Source organism: Semicossyphus pulcher, unplaced genomic scaffold (genome assembly GCF_022749685.1).
Source record: "Semicossyphus pulcher isolate SPU_LCO1_2020_fin unplaced genomic scaffold, fSemPul1.0.p SCAF_17, whole genome shotgun sequence".
In the NCBI taxonomy this organism is placed as follows: Eukaryota; Metazoa; Chordata; class Actinopteri; order Labriformes; family Labridae; genus Semicossyphus; species Semicossyphus pulcher.
In genome coordinates this window covers 15,467,406-15,481,816 of record NW_027211681.1, presented here as the reverse complement: position 1 = coordinate 15,481,816, position 14,411 = coordinate 15,467,406, and the positions used below count along the sequence as shown (strand labels likewise).

Sequence of the window (14,411 nt, the reverse complement as noted above, 5' to 3'; positions counted from 1 at the left end):
ACGGCCTCATGCAGACTATTTGCAAAAACAGCATGTGGAAGTACGGTCGAAGTTACATTGCAATGTGGGTGTGCAGGTCCTGCTGCTTCTGTTTACGCTGACAGCTTGATCACACATTTCTGGCAAAGACACGAAGGTAACGGAGCAGTTGGTGAGAGGCCCGAGCTCTTTTATGACGACTAAGCGTCCAATAATTGAGACCATTTAACTATGGAGAGGAGTGGTATGTCACTGTTGCCTGAGAGAGACTTTACAAGATAACTTTCACCAGCCCAGAAATAATAACCAAACATCTGTTTTATTTACCCACACCATTTCTTTTAAAAACATGTAAAAATGAATAAAAATGTTGTGCGGATAAACAGTTGTTGTATTTTCAGCACGATGGCGACCCAGCCAGGAGCCACTCTGCTGATGTTCTGCCGCACATCGCCCCTCGCAGTCTTAATTATGCACCGCTTCTTCCAGCTGGCCAGCGTCCACGTCCGGTCCGCTCGTCCGCGGCGGCCTTCCCACCAGCATGTTGTTCTTCGGTGAACAGCTCTCAGGTTCCATGGTCATCACCCGCACCGAGTACCCATGAGTCTCTGCTGCCCAAGAGCGGTCCAAGTCTACCAGGCCCATGCAGTGTTTACCTGGAGACATCCGGAGGGGAAAGAAATGTTAAGATTCAATAACAGCTTTAAGCATTTACTAAAGACAAGATTTTCACAAGTACACTGATGAACAAAATGACAGGAACAGCGTTTTTTTTATCCTCAAGGAAATCCCAAATTACTGCACTACAAGCAGCGACTGAGACATTGATCCGAACATTATGAGTAAAGCCTGACTGACTATGTTTTCTGGGTGGATGCAAAAATGAATTTTAAGAGCGAAGAAAGGGTAACTTGATTTTATAAATTCAGACATAATGAGTATTCCTTTTTAACATAGACCATAACATAGCATAACCTGCAAATTCTTCCTTCCTGCTGTTCAATCAAGCCTGCTCCCAGTACAAAACAAAAGCACACACCTTAACCGAAAAGAAGTTCACTTCAATCACATACGTGCAATAATAAAAGAGCCTTCAATGTACATGTTAACTATTTTGTGCACTGTATTTTTCTGTTGAAAGTGAAATACAACACGTTGCATATGCAGTGTGATTATGTGTGCACTGTGGGAGTTCTGTGTTGTTTCTTTGCTGTGTAACACCGGACATTTGTGGGATCGATAAAGGTTTTCTTATCTTATAGTCGGTACATGTTTCGCAGGGATCTTTTTCTAAATAGGCTGTTACTATAACAGAGCAGCAGTCTAACTTTAAATAGAGATGCGCTACAGAAAAGGCTAAAAAAAGACATATTATAATGGATAGTTAATAAAACAAGACATCCCACCAATCATGTAAAATCATCTCTGACACACTAATGTAATGCATATTTTACATTTACAGGCAAGGTATCAATTAAAAGGAAAAACCTGAATAACTGAGAAACATTTGCTCGTTTGTACGTGCTGCCCCTCACGTAAAAGTCATCCTGCCATGTTCCGCTGCATGTCTAAATTCTGAACCGGCCCTGTCCACTTTGATTTCAGATTTCATCTGACAGAAAAATGGCTGTAAGTGTCTTTGCATTTCGAGTTAATATATTCCCACCCTCACATTTTCCTTTTCCCATCCGAGGGGCACATGGGGTCAGTGAGCGGAATCAGAATGATGTGAATGATTTGGTCTGACCTTTGCATTTGTCACATCTTAACCCAAGTGAGCACCTGTGGGACATTTTGGACCAATGAGTCAGGCAGCAATCTACAATTTCAAAGACTTGAATCATACTTTATATTATATAAATTTTATGTTATATTTATTCTTTTTTTTTTTAAGATTATTTTTGGGGCTTTTTGCCTTAAATTGACAGGACAGCTGAAGATAGACAGGAAATGATGGGAGGAGAGAGTGGGCGACGACATTTACCAAATGAACGGCAGACCGGGAGTCGAACCTGCGATCAGTGCGACGAGGACTGTAGCCTCTGTACGTGCTCTACCAGCTGAATTAACCAGCGCCCCGATATGTTATATTTCTATCCTAAAATCAACAAATGCACCGATTAGCAGGGCTCTAATAAGCAGCATTTATTGTAGTTATACTGTTTTAGTTTGCATATTACAGGTGTTCTTGTTAGCTTTTCTGTATGTCCATTAAAAACAGACTTCCAATGTAATATGCAGTTTATCAGTCAGGTTGCAGGTAGCAGGTGGCTGGGACACTGATAGCCATCTCGGTCACACTGACACTGTCAGACCTCGGAGAGATGAGATCAAACATGGTTAGGAAATGTTAGTAGGAGAGGTTGAGCCCTGTTAACTGATACAGAGCAGAAACCTCAGTGACAGGTGTTGTCAGGTGCATATGAAAGGGCTTCAGACTGACGAGGCATTGGGGAGGCTGCCTGGATTCTCAGGAAACGCTTTGATAAGCTGGAGAGCTATCAGGGTGAAGAGAGTCCTCACCGTAATGAAACACTGTAAAGTGAAGCTTCAGCGCAGGCCTGGAGGTAACCGTCTGACAAAACACTTCCTCTGAACTGACAACAGCGATCTGGCAGCTGTTCACTGCAGCTGTTTTGTCACACTGAAGAAATCCCCCGCATTAGCATTTTCCACATTTCTTAAAAGTCTAGACATTTTAAGGTACAAGAAAGAGGGTTGGACCAGAGAGAACGGAAATGCAGAAAACACTTTGACAACTGTTTAGGTGTAAATGAAAAAGAATCACTGCTAAATGCTAAACAGAAGTAAAACTAGAGCTGTGACTGAGCAGAGTCATTCTTCGGCATAAGCCTTAACAGCTACATTTTGATGTTTATTAAGAGGATGAATGATTAAGTATGGGGAGAAAATTATACACTGTACCTATGAGCCTCCTTTCAGGAGGCAGCTGGACAGCAGTCTGGTCTGCAAAGCGACAGAGGATCATGTGCTCCTGAAACAAGACAAGTACAGAACTGTTTATTTCAGGTGTAATTAATAATAACAACACTTAAGCTGTAGCTGACATCTGCCACGTCTGAAAACCACAGCTCTTGGCTCTCCAAACATTTGCTCCAATCAATAAGATATTTAAGGAATTGGATTTTAAATCAGCGTTCAGTGAAACTAACACTATTGTGCATGCACATACGCACAAGCATGCATGAATTTGTTCTATCTATGTATTCATCCATCTTTTTTGTGCATCTGCGGGGCCTGCTGACAGGCGTGGAGAAGGGGGCTCTAAGCCTGCATGGGCTGAGCAACGTGAAATGTCACAAGCGGTTCACTAATCTATCTTATGGCAAACATTTCTTTGTAGGAGCTCCAACCAATCGACAACCACCTTTTTGATGTTTTTCTAGGGATGGCAATGTCAGTCAGACTGAAATATCTCAACAACTATTAAAAAGCATTGCCATGATATTTTGCTGAACATTGATATTCTAGGATGAAGTGCTAATAATAAATGACTAAACTGACTAAGAATTACAACCTGCAAAACCTACAATCTACTATAATATCAGCACTGCTGCTGTGAGCATAGCCTGCTGAATGTAGCATATGGCCACACAGACACTTGGCTGCAGCCTTGCTTCAGTGTAAGTGACAGACTGAGCACATTGATTACTGTGCATTGTGCACAACATCCATAGAACAGTTTGCATTATGCCTGATTAGTTTGGCCAGACATAAGACGTTAAAGAAATGTTACTCTAGGATTCTTTGCATCGAACCATCCCTGTAAACTGAAAAGGCCAGACCCTGACCCTGGTTATTCATTTTCCAAACAAAGCATGGAGAGGTTTTTCTGTCCTGTTTTTCCTTGCTAAGGTTCAAGCAACAAGAGAATCGGGTCAGCAGTTTGTAATCTTTTACCTGCTTCTACTTTAATTGATTCCATTTCTCACCGCGCTGGATGCAAGGCCACAGAGCAGGTGCTTAAAGTTCCCGCTGAGCACCAATATCTCACACCATTAGCCCTTTATTCCAGCGATACACCATTTGTCAACGTGATGCTGTTATGTTTAACTACTTTACTTTTAGGAAGGACAACTTTGATTCTGCTAGAAAACAGTGCAACGCCGCTTTTATTTCTGCAAATGTCAGCTGGGAGTCACAGGGAACGAGGGACTCTGCACACTGAGCCCAAATGACTAGCAAATAGCAAACATGGTTGTTGAAAGCAGAACCATAGGGGGAGGCAGGGAGAGATTTAGAGCTCAGGTTTAAAGTGACGGATAATGTGTCTGCTGGTTTAAATAGAATATAGAGATTTCCTGCTGTGTGGCTACATGTTTAGTTTTTTTTTCCCAGAGAGAAAAAAGGCAATTTGTTTTTTCCTCTCCTCTTACTGGGCTTTCTAAAAACAGTACAAAAATCACATCTAGCTATAGCAGAGCATTACATCTGACCACTTTCTTGTACATAATATATAATCTCTTCTGCCTCTCGAGCGACGTCTGTAAAAGTCTGTTTCTTTCGGTGCAGAAAAGAAACCATTTCAGAGGTGGTCCGGTGTTGTGACATGTCAACTCTCGAGGTTGCCATGGCTCAGACCTGCAGCAACTTCTGCACAGATTCCCCCGAGGGGCACTGACAGGTCCCATACATCATCGTGGGATGGGCCCTCCCAGACTACAGTGCTGTGTCTGTGCTGAGCGATAAGGAACTGAGAGACTGGAGGGAGTGAGGCTCCCTGTTGTAACCGCCTGGGGAATCAAGACAGTGATGAGAGCCAAGAGATCTCATTAGTTATATTTTTCTGTGCCATCAGATAAATGAAAAAAATAAACACAACACGAAACAATCCTACTGCTAAAAACAAGCTGAAAAAAATCCTACATGCCACTCAAACTTCACTATGGTCAGACTTTATTACAAGCTTGGATATAAATACATTAGAGAGACATTAAATCCAATCCAATCAAATCAAATTGTATTTGTATAGCGCCAATTCATAACCAGGGTTATCTCGAGACACTTTACAGAAAGAGCAGGTCTAGACCGACTCTTTGTTATGTTATTTAAAGAGAGGCCCAACATGAATCACCATAAGTAGCACTTAGCAATATTTGGCACATTGGCAGAAAAACTTCCTTTTAACAGGCAGGAACCTCGAGCAGAACATTAGATGCTAATGAATAATTACACATACTTACTGCCAGGTGTAACTCTTTTTGAGCTACCACACAATGCTAATGTTAACATGCTAACGTTATGGGTCCTGTTTAGCATGAAGAATAGAGATTATATAAAGTATGCTCAAAGTGTAATTAGTGAGTTGGGATGAGTTTTCAAAAAATAACATTCAGCAAATTATAAATGCTAATATTTTTGTTTAATAGGCTTGAACCAAGAACATCAGTGAGGTTAGCTAGCATAGTCAGATACTTCTGACTCCGATACGTAATAATACAATTTTAAAAAGACTGGAGTGTAGGTTTAATATATAGTTTCCCCCTTAAAAGTGTAGTTTTTAGAGGTATTGTTATAATTATGATGCTACACATCCCCAGATTAATGTAGCAATCGTAGGGGTGGGACAAAATATAGATACAGCAACATATTGTCGTCCTGACAGATTTCCCTGCAATTTTGACTCACTGCGTCTCTACTTCATGACTCTTCGCAGTGGCACCTATGACATGAATGAGGGTAATGTGAACGGTAATGTATTGGCAAATAAAAAGAAATGGGTTTTTTTACACAAATTTGTTTTTACAGTTGTTGTAAATTCAATTTACAGACTGAAAACACGTACATTGTTTCATCTCAGTTTGTATCAAATTCTGTGAAAGTGACCCTTCGCTATGTCCCTTCCCCCTTGGTTACTGTTGCTACACCTGTCAAGCTTTCGCTGGCGTTTTCAACTATAACAGTGAGAGATGTTCCAAGGGGAAATAATAGCTCATTTCTGGTAGACAGAGCGTACTACAATACGCATTTAGAAAGCTACATCCAGAATATAATTTGTCAGCGGAGTGTTGAGAATGAAGAGAACATAAAAATCGGGGCAAAAGTTCACCGGTCCGAATGCAACCATCAGGCAATCATATACAGGAACAACAATGTTCTTTCACAGAAGGGTAATAAACTGGTTTTTTTCAAGCTAATGCTTAGTTAGTTTTTAGCACGTTGCTAGCTAAACAAAATTATCCCACTTTATCATTTAGTTTAAAGCGCGTCAGGATATCACTCGCATATCGTAGGCTTGATCCATACACTGGATCTGGATTAACTTACAATTAATATTCAACCTTCTTTGTTTTCTAACATGCTAACCTAGCCAATTTAGTTAGCGTCTTAACTTGGAGCAAACTAAGGAGTTTTTGTTGATATTCGATGGATTAAGCTGTGAGTGAGGTCTTCCACAAATTACAATCCATGTAAGTCATCTGAAAGCTTGACAAACCTCTCGTTCCTAGTTACAGTTGCTAACGTAGGATTGGACGGTGGCTGTTCAAGGGAGGGGCTTAGCGAAGGGTCAATTGCAGGGAATAAATATATAAATCCTGCAGTTGCCCTTGCAAAATATCAATTATGGCAGAATAGCTGTGTCGTGATATTAACGTTATCGTGGGACATGTATCACGTATTATGAGCTACCCTGCGATTCCCACCCCTAAGCAATAGAGTGAGCTGATTGTAACGTTAGCCAGCTGCTAGTTAGTAGCCTGTGGTTCTCAAACATATTTTCATAGGTATAGGTAGTTTAGTTATAGCATGTCTCATCACCTCTTACATCATCAACCCGCTCACTGTCGACAAGCAAAAAAGGAGTTTCATTTTCATCCATTTTCTGACATAAAACTAATTTCTTGATTCTTAGAGACAGAGCACGCTTCTCTGCGTCGAACAGTCATACTCTCATTTAAGTGTCAGATGACTGAATCGATTAACAAATGCATCCAACAACTTCCTGCTACAGTTGTTTCCAATCAACATTTACTAGCTTGGATATTTTTTTTTCAGTTTTTAATTGTGCAATTAAGTTTAGCAAATTATTTTTTGAAATAAGCGTGTCGCTACTAAGAGCTTAGAGAGGACTTGACACACAAACTCAGAAGTGGAGTCGTGAATAGCTGGTGCACACTAAATGCGTCTCTGCTTCTCAATTTGTAACTTATTTGTCTAACAATTGTCTGAGTCTACTAAGGTTTGTTTGTTGGTGTTGCTGACAGCTGTGGTAAGAGAAAGCACTTTGACCTTTCACTGGGTCACTGCACTCTGGCGGAGGTATGTGAAACAATAACTTATAAACCAGAAGCCTCTGATGTCCTTCTTTTAATGCGGCAGCATCTTAATTAGGAAGCAATAAGCAGGGAGAAGAATGTCTCAATGTGTTGTTGGAGATTACATGAGCCTCTAATGAACACGCTGCTTTAAAATAAGACATGACACACAAAGACATCTTTCTATGTGCAGACAGAATTGAAGTGAAGCTGAATCATTCCTGTAAGAACTGAGCTGCTGGAATTTAGCATTCAGTGCTTGATATTTGCATGAATCTGCATAACACATGTAAAAGGAGGTATTCAATTACATTTAAAAGCATACCTTATAAGTCAGAGTCTCTTGGAACCTTTTGCTGTAAAACAGAAAAACAGAAGATATTTACATAGAGCAGAGATAAAGACGTGTTATAAACTTGGATATACAACACTTTTATGTATATATTTACGTGCTCAGATCTGAGGCAGAGATTGTTTTCTTGGGAAAATCGCTTAACAAATAAACTTAAATGATACAACCGAATCTATAGCTCAGCGTCACATAAACAACATGCATTATCTCTCAAACTTCTCAGTGGGAAAGAAGTTTGTTTGTTGTGGTTGAACATCATCAGACCATCACTGAATCTAATTAAAAATCAACACGAGGAGGGTCAGGGGTCAGGGGCCGCTCGGGTCGCTTACAGAGAAGTCTCAAGTTTTACACAAACTGTTCGGGCACTAATGAAATGGGCAGTTGGGTTTCGCAGCTCATAAAAAGCTGCAAACTGCCTGGAATGTCTGCACCTGCACAATATCCACATGAGTACCTGGAACATGACCTGAGGGGAAAGCACTAAAAGTAGCAGGATTAAGATTGACACAGTCAGGTGTGAAGGCCCCTCAAATATTCTGCTCCACTGCCCTCCAGGAACATAGCTACTTGTTGTCCATTACTACCGCAAACTGTCTTTTTTTTTTGGCAATACTTTAACATTTTATGAGGAGTCAGGAGGGGGGAAGTGTCAAGTTAGCAAAAGTGAGGAGAGCATGAGCTAAATTGTAAACATAATAAATATTATAACACACAAAGGGTCCTCCTACGGTCCATTTTGAGCATAATTTATAGACTCTATTACCATATTGTGAGCAGTGGTCCCTTAAAATCACACTTAAGAACACTTGACACAGTCCCAGTACACAGCTTAACCACTGCTCTTCATCAGTGTGCTATTATTTTTGAGTCCTGTTAGCTATAACAACCAAATCTATGCTTCAAGTTGCATTAATCTTAGTTCAACTGACAGCAAGGCTGCAGTAGCATGTGGCATGTTTCAGTTGTGAGTTGTAACTACTTCAGAGTCTTTACTTACAGACCATATGCCACTTTTGTTCCACTGTCATATGCAGCTTCTCAAGGAGATATACCATCACTTCTTTTCAATTACAATATACCAATGTTGTGTGTCTCATTTCTTCCTTATCATTCTGTAGACACCAGAGTCCAACACCACTCCGCCTGTGGTGTCGACTCTCGTCTCAACAACTGACTGAGTCTTGTCTGGCTGCTGTGTTTGTCGGGTGTTGACAATTGTGGAATGAGTAAGAGCTTTCACCTTTCACAGGGTCATGGCAGCTTGATCCAGGTATGTGGAAGCAGAACTTATAAACTGCATACCATCGACGGTATGCCTTTTCTTGTTTTACTGTCATGTGTTGATTTTAGGCATCATCCCTCTTTGACTAGTATGATTCTGCAATATGACAATCCTTACTGTCATCGCGCTGCTGCTCGTTGTATTCCACTTTTGTGTTCCAGAAGAAAACATTGTCATTGTTGTTCTGCCAGCAAACAACAATAGAACAACAACGAGAAAGAGATTCACCTTTAAGTTTATGAAATCTATGAGAAAAAAAACAACAACAACAGGATGGAGAAAACTCAAATTCTTGCATGTTTCTGTTCTGAGTCAGAAACTGACGTCCAAAAATCAACCAAGGAAAAAACACTTTGACAGGTGGGCGGAGAGATGAGGAAACAAGGAATTTGTAAAGAGTGCTGAAGATGGCACACATTCAGGTTAACCGATTAGTGTATTGTAAATGTTCACACTAGTTGATTCAAGTTAGTGGCCATGACAGTATGGTTTTATCCCTGAGCAGACTTGGTCCAATCATTCTTAATTCAAAACTCATGCCTACATCAGCCCAATAACTTCAATATCTCCACCTTGAAATCGCTCATGATCACATTTCTCCTTTGCTACAACAGCATTTTGTTTAAAAGCCTTTACTATCCCAAAGTGATTGAGAGATTTAGTCTTAGTCTTCAGACAAAAATGCTTATTGGCTTAAGTCACATTTGAGTCACATTTTTACCCGTTATAGTCAAAACGTTTTCTCTCGAGAAAATGTGCCATCCCTCGTTGGCAGAGTTTTATCATCAACATTCGTCTTGTCTTTGTCATGGAAAATTATCGTTAACATTTTTCGTCATAATTTTGTTACCAAAATTATAACTATGTTTTTATGATTCTTAAGGGCTTGTGTCCACTAACGGCTACTAACGCCCACGATCTGCATTTCAGAGCGCTTCTCACTGGCGCTTAATGTTGCTAGGTTACGAAAGTTGAGTCGTAGCACTTCCGCTTCCCTCGGTAGTGACCATTAAGTCTGTTTTAAACTGTCTGTATGCTTAATATTTGCTTTTATTCGAGGAAATTTTACAAAGAAAACATAGAAACAATGGAAAAGAATCGTGTCCTGGCATTAGCAGCAGCTCTACGCCTCGAAACTGTACCCTCGAAAGAAACGAAAAAGATCAGCTTCTCCTCCGCCATTGTCGTTGACAAAGTTGATACCAGAAGTCCCGCCCCTTCTTGATTTTGATTGGTCGGTGAGGGAGAAGCGACACTGACGAGTGCAGCAGTGTTCCAAAAGTTGGAAAAGTCAAGACTGGCTGCAGCTCCAAAGATGAGGGGAATTTACAGATCCTCTAAACACACTCATAAAGTCCCTGCAATGCCCGGGTGAGGGTGCATTTATCAGAGAGGAATACGCTCTCCCTGCAATCCCTGCAAAAAAAATGTGAGCTGAAGATGTGCACACTCTTTCTACACTGTAAACCCGGATTTGATTTTAATTAAACTTCCGAGTTGACTTTACTGATTCTTTCATGTTGTGTTAAAAAAATTACTGCTTCATTACTACAGCAAGTTAGTTGTTTTGTTCCAAAAGTTGAACTATTTTTAACTGAGATCACAGCAACACAAAAACAGCTGCCGTCTAGGGCATCTTAGCTGGTTTAGCTCATTTGGTAGAGCAGGTGCCCCATGTACAGAGGTCAGAGTCCTCGACGCACTGATCGCAGGTTCGACTCCCGGTCGGTCCTGTATAATTAAGGAGAAAACAGCCAAAAAAAGAAGGAAAATAGTCCCTGCCAGCGCATAAAGTGGCAGTAGTAGACACAGGCTTTAACCATGTAGCAAAAAGGTCAACACAATTGTAATATAGCCTTTTTTCTTCTCTGTTTTTGTTGATTTATTCTGCCTTTATTTAAAACGCATCATATTTTAGCAAGACAACAGGACTGAAAATTAAGTTCCATCTCAATAAAACTAACTTGATAAAGTGATTCCACAAAGTGCAGCATCTCTCTTCTCTACCTCCATCTGGATTTGGAGGATTTTGATAAAACACTTCAATAACCGTTCTCTCTAAAGCTGACAGAACGGGCCTAAGACTGCAAAGGTAAGGGGGCAGATGCTGTTGTGAAGGCGATGTTGCACCGTTACCTCATACTGTCTGCGGTGATGATCACAAACAGGAGGTGAACAAAAAGCAGAAAATAGAGCAGGCTGCGTGAGCAAGCGTGAGAATGAGTGTGAAAATGATGTGCGAGAAACTGAATCACTTAGAGAGAGAGCGAGAGAGGAGAAGCACCACTGCTAGCAGGAGTCTAACAAGAAAACAACAAGGTCAGAAACAACGTGTTTTTTTTTTAATAAAAAAGCAGAAACCATGAGGTGACATTGGACTGAGCAGGTACAAACCTCTTAGGGAAGCTGAACTTGATTGCGTTCTGGATGAAGCCATAGCAACAAGGACTGATGACGAAGGCGGCACCGGCCTGGATGCAATGCTCCGTCACCATGTCAGTTGCAACGCCACATGCATGAAGGGCAACCTGAAGGGGGAAAAAACACACACAAAACATGTAACTTTCACCACGAAAATCAGACCTTCTTTTTCCAGCAGCAAGACCCAAACTCAGACCACTTGAAAACATGCACTCAATCCAATTGATTGCCTCATAGTGGCTGCTGCTATTAAATACATCTGTGCTCTCATAGGTGCAGACTCGGGGAGAAGAGCAAACAAAATGTATTAGTGCTTCAGGAGTGGAAGCACGGCTGCTCAGGATTCCCATTGAGTGGGTAAACTGTGCGTGGTGATGAACACCCAGCTCTGCATTAGTAATGGTGTAGTTATATATTAGATCCCAGAAAGGGTCGGAAAGAGCCGATGCTATGTCTGTATTCAAGCAGGCGCACAGACATTGAGCTTAATATCTAAGTACAGCGGTGAAATAGATGATTTCCTCTCAAGCGTACATCAGCTAAATAGATTCTCTCCTAATGGTCCAAATAAAAAGCATCATCACCAGTCTGATGTGACAATAGCTACTCAGACTTGCTCAAATTAACCCCGTCCACCTCGAGCAGCCCCCTCCGACTTCTATTCCCGTCCTACCGAGAGGTTGTCACGCGGCGTCCCAGAGTCTGAGTCCTCTGTGTGTTGCCTTGACAGCGGTGCCACAGAGCAGGAGTTCAGAGGCGGTCAGGACAAGGCCGAGCCAAGACTGGCTGCAGCTCCAAAGATGAGGGGAATTTACAGATCCTCTAAACACACTCATAAAGTCCCTGCAATGCCCGGGTGAGGGTGCATTTGTCAGAGATGAATACGCTCTCCCTGCAATCCCTACAAAAAAAATGTGAGCTGAAGATGTGCACCCGGATTTGATTTTAATTAAACTTCTGAGTTGACTTAACTTATTCTTTCATGTTGTGTTAAACAAATTACTGCTTCATTACTACAGCAAGTTAGTTGTTTGAACTATTCAGCTAAAATGTGCACTTTAAAGAGTAACTGCACACTTAAACATGTTTTTTGAGCTGTAATCTAAATTATATTGCTGCACTGTGATGAAGCACATCAATGCTGGTGTTAATAATGACAGTTGTCGGCATTTCGTGGGTTGGAAATGGCTCAACAAGCCTTCTACTGTTTTAAATCAGCCCTGGACCTTGCCAGCCGATGGTGATGTAGACACGACCGCTTGGGTACATCCCCCCGGCTCCGTCTTTGAGAGGGAGTCTGTGTAACCGCGCTCATTTCAAAGATATCCTAATCTAGACACATCATTCACTAGAGTTTACACTATATTGTCTCGCACACTGTACATTAGCCTTCTAGCTAACGTTATGTTACCACTCAGAGACTGCACCCATTCTCTCTTCAGAATCAGAAGCAGAAATAACTGTAACAGGCTGCACGCACGGTCGGCGAATGCACACTTGCATTGCCTCGGCTCTGAAAGCTTCAGGCACCAGTGGGGCTGGATCCAACTGCTCAAACTAATAGGGCTCGGGACCACCACGGTCCTCCACCACACTTAAGTGCTCCTCAGGGGACTCTGGAGGGGAGAAGTCCTCCACCTCGAAAGAGCCCTCTGTGGCATATGTGACTCTGTGTCGCTCTCCATTTTTCTCTGGCCAGGGGAGGGGACGTCACTGAGCTGCCGGACACACCCACCCACCTCCACCACCCTCTCAGCCCCTTGCCCACTTTGAGCATTTTTTTTAATGATGCAGTGGGTGGAGTTATGGTCAGACCTGTGGGTGCAGTTACACTTTAATAATCATGTTAAGCAGAGATAACTTAGCATGTTAAGTTTCTGTAGGAGAGGGGAGGGGCTCATTCTTACTTACTTCCGCCTAGCAACAGGTCCTAGCCAATGACTGTGGTCCTAGCGCTGTGCAGCGTGCAGGGTCTGTTCCAGCGGCCCATAATGCCCGGTGTCCCATCATGCTTTGTGCTGGACTAAATTTGTAGTTTGTCTAGTTGTTGTATGCGTTTTGAACATGTCGTAAACATACTTATTGTTTTGTTGGTAATGTGTGCATGCAGAGGATGTTGTTTTATATCATTTAATGCAATTTATTTTGGTCTTTAATTTGCACCATGACCTGGGGGGCACCAGCTGTACTTCCTGTATATGTTCATGAGTTACTGATGTTTGTAGTGCAAGTCATGAAAGGGTTGAAATACTGTGAAAGCAACTTTTGTCTCTCTTACAGAGCAAACTTACAAGTAAGTTTAAGTTTCATTAGTTTTTTAGCGTGTAAAAACTAAAGTGGTTTAAGGCAACAGGTTTCCATGGTTTTCTCAACTGCATGAAGAACTCCTCTTTGAAATACGCTTTAAATTCCACCATAAATTTGAAATTCACTGAATCTTTTATTCCACTCTGAGAGATATGATTTAAACACTCAGTCAACAAGGAGGCTCTGCACATGAAAGAATAACCAGGAAGCAGAAATTGGAGAATTAGCATCAATTACCTGCACGGCCTTGCGTCTCTTTGACACCTACTTTTCTTTCCTGCATGTATTTCCTGCCATCAGGGGAGAAGTCTAGCTTATAGTCTTACTGCAGCATGTTTCAGACTGCTGATTAAGAGGAGGAGTTCCCATCAAATATCGCATAATGTTACATCCCCCGTATCTGAGGCAAAAATAATTAACAAAGTAACACCATCACTCTTACCCGGCTACTTAATGGTGTACATTAGTCATGCTGTGGTAAATCTTAATTACATTGTATAACCTTTAGCCTTGATTTAACACAAACACAAAGCCTGACAACCAAAGGAAAAGCATGCACTAAAATTAAACACATTCGACAATGTTTTAATAACTAATTATACATTCACATTTCTTGATTTAGAAAGCAGCCTTGTTATATTAATGGCTTTGTCTGTTTAAGCAATATAAATGAAGCCCAATATGTTATGAGATATCCTAATTAAAAATGGATAATGGAAGGTGAATATATGTGCTTGGCTGGTTTCAAACCATCTCCTGGGCTCGTACACACTCAGCTAAGCACAACTCA

The 14,411-nt window shown here is 41.3% G+C and overlaps 1 protein-coding gene across 1 annotated transcript in view; it reads right to left on the bottom strand.

Moving 5' to 3' along the window:
• Positions 1 to 325: 325 nt before the first annotated feature.
• The window catches only part of gstcd (glutathione S-transferase, C-terminal domain containing), a 58,917-nt gene continuing 44,831 nt past the window's right edge, over positions 326 to 14,411 (bottom strand). Inside the window, exons 9-12 of the mRNA XM_069666319.1 lie at positions 11,288 to 11,421; positions 7,582 to 7,612; positions 2,905 to 2,974; positions 326 to 635 (exon numbers count right to left, since the gene is read on the bottom strand). Coding sequence (XP_069522420.1) covers positions 445 to 635; positions 2,905 to 2,974; positions 7,582 to 7,612; positions 11,288 to 11,421 — 426 coding nt within the window. The 3' untranslated portion in view covers positions 326 to 444. The remainder of the gene's footprint in view (positions 636 to 2,904; positions 2,975 to 7,581; positions 7,613 to 11,287; positions 11,422 to 14,411) is intronic.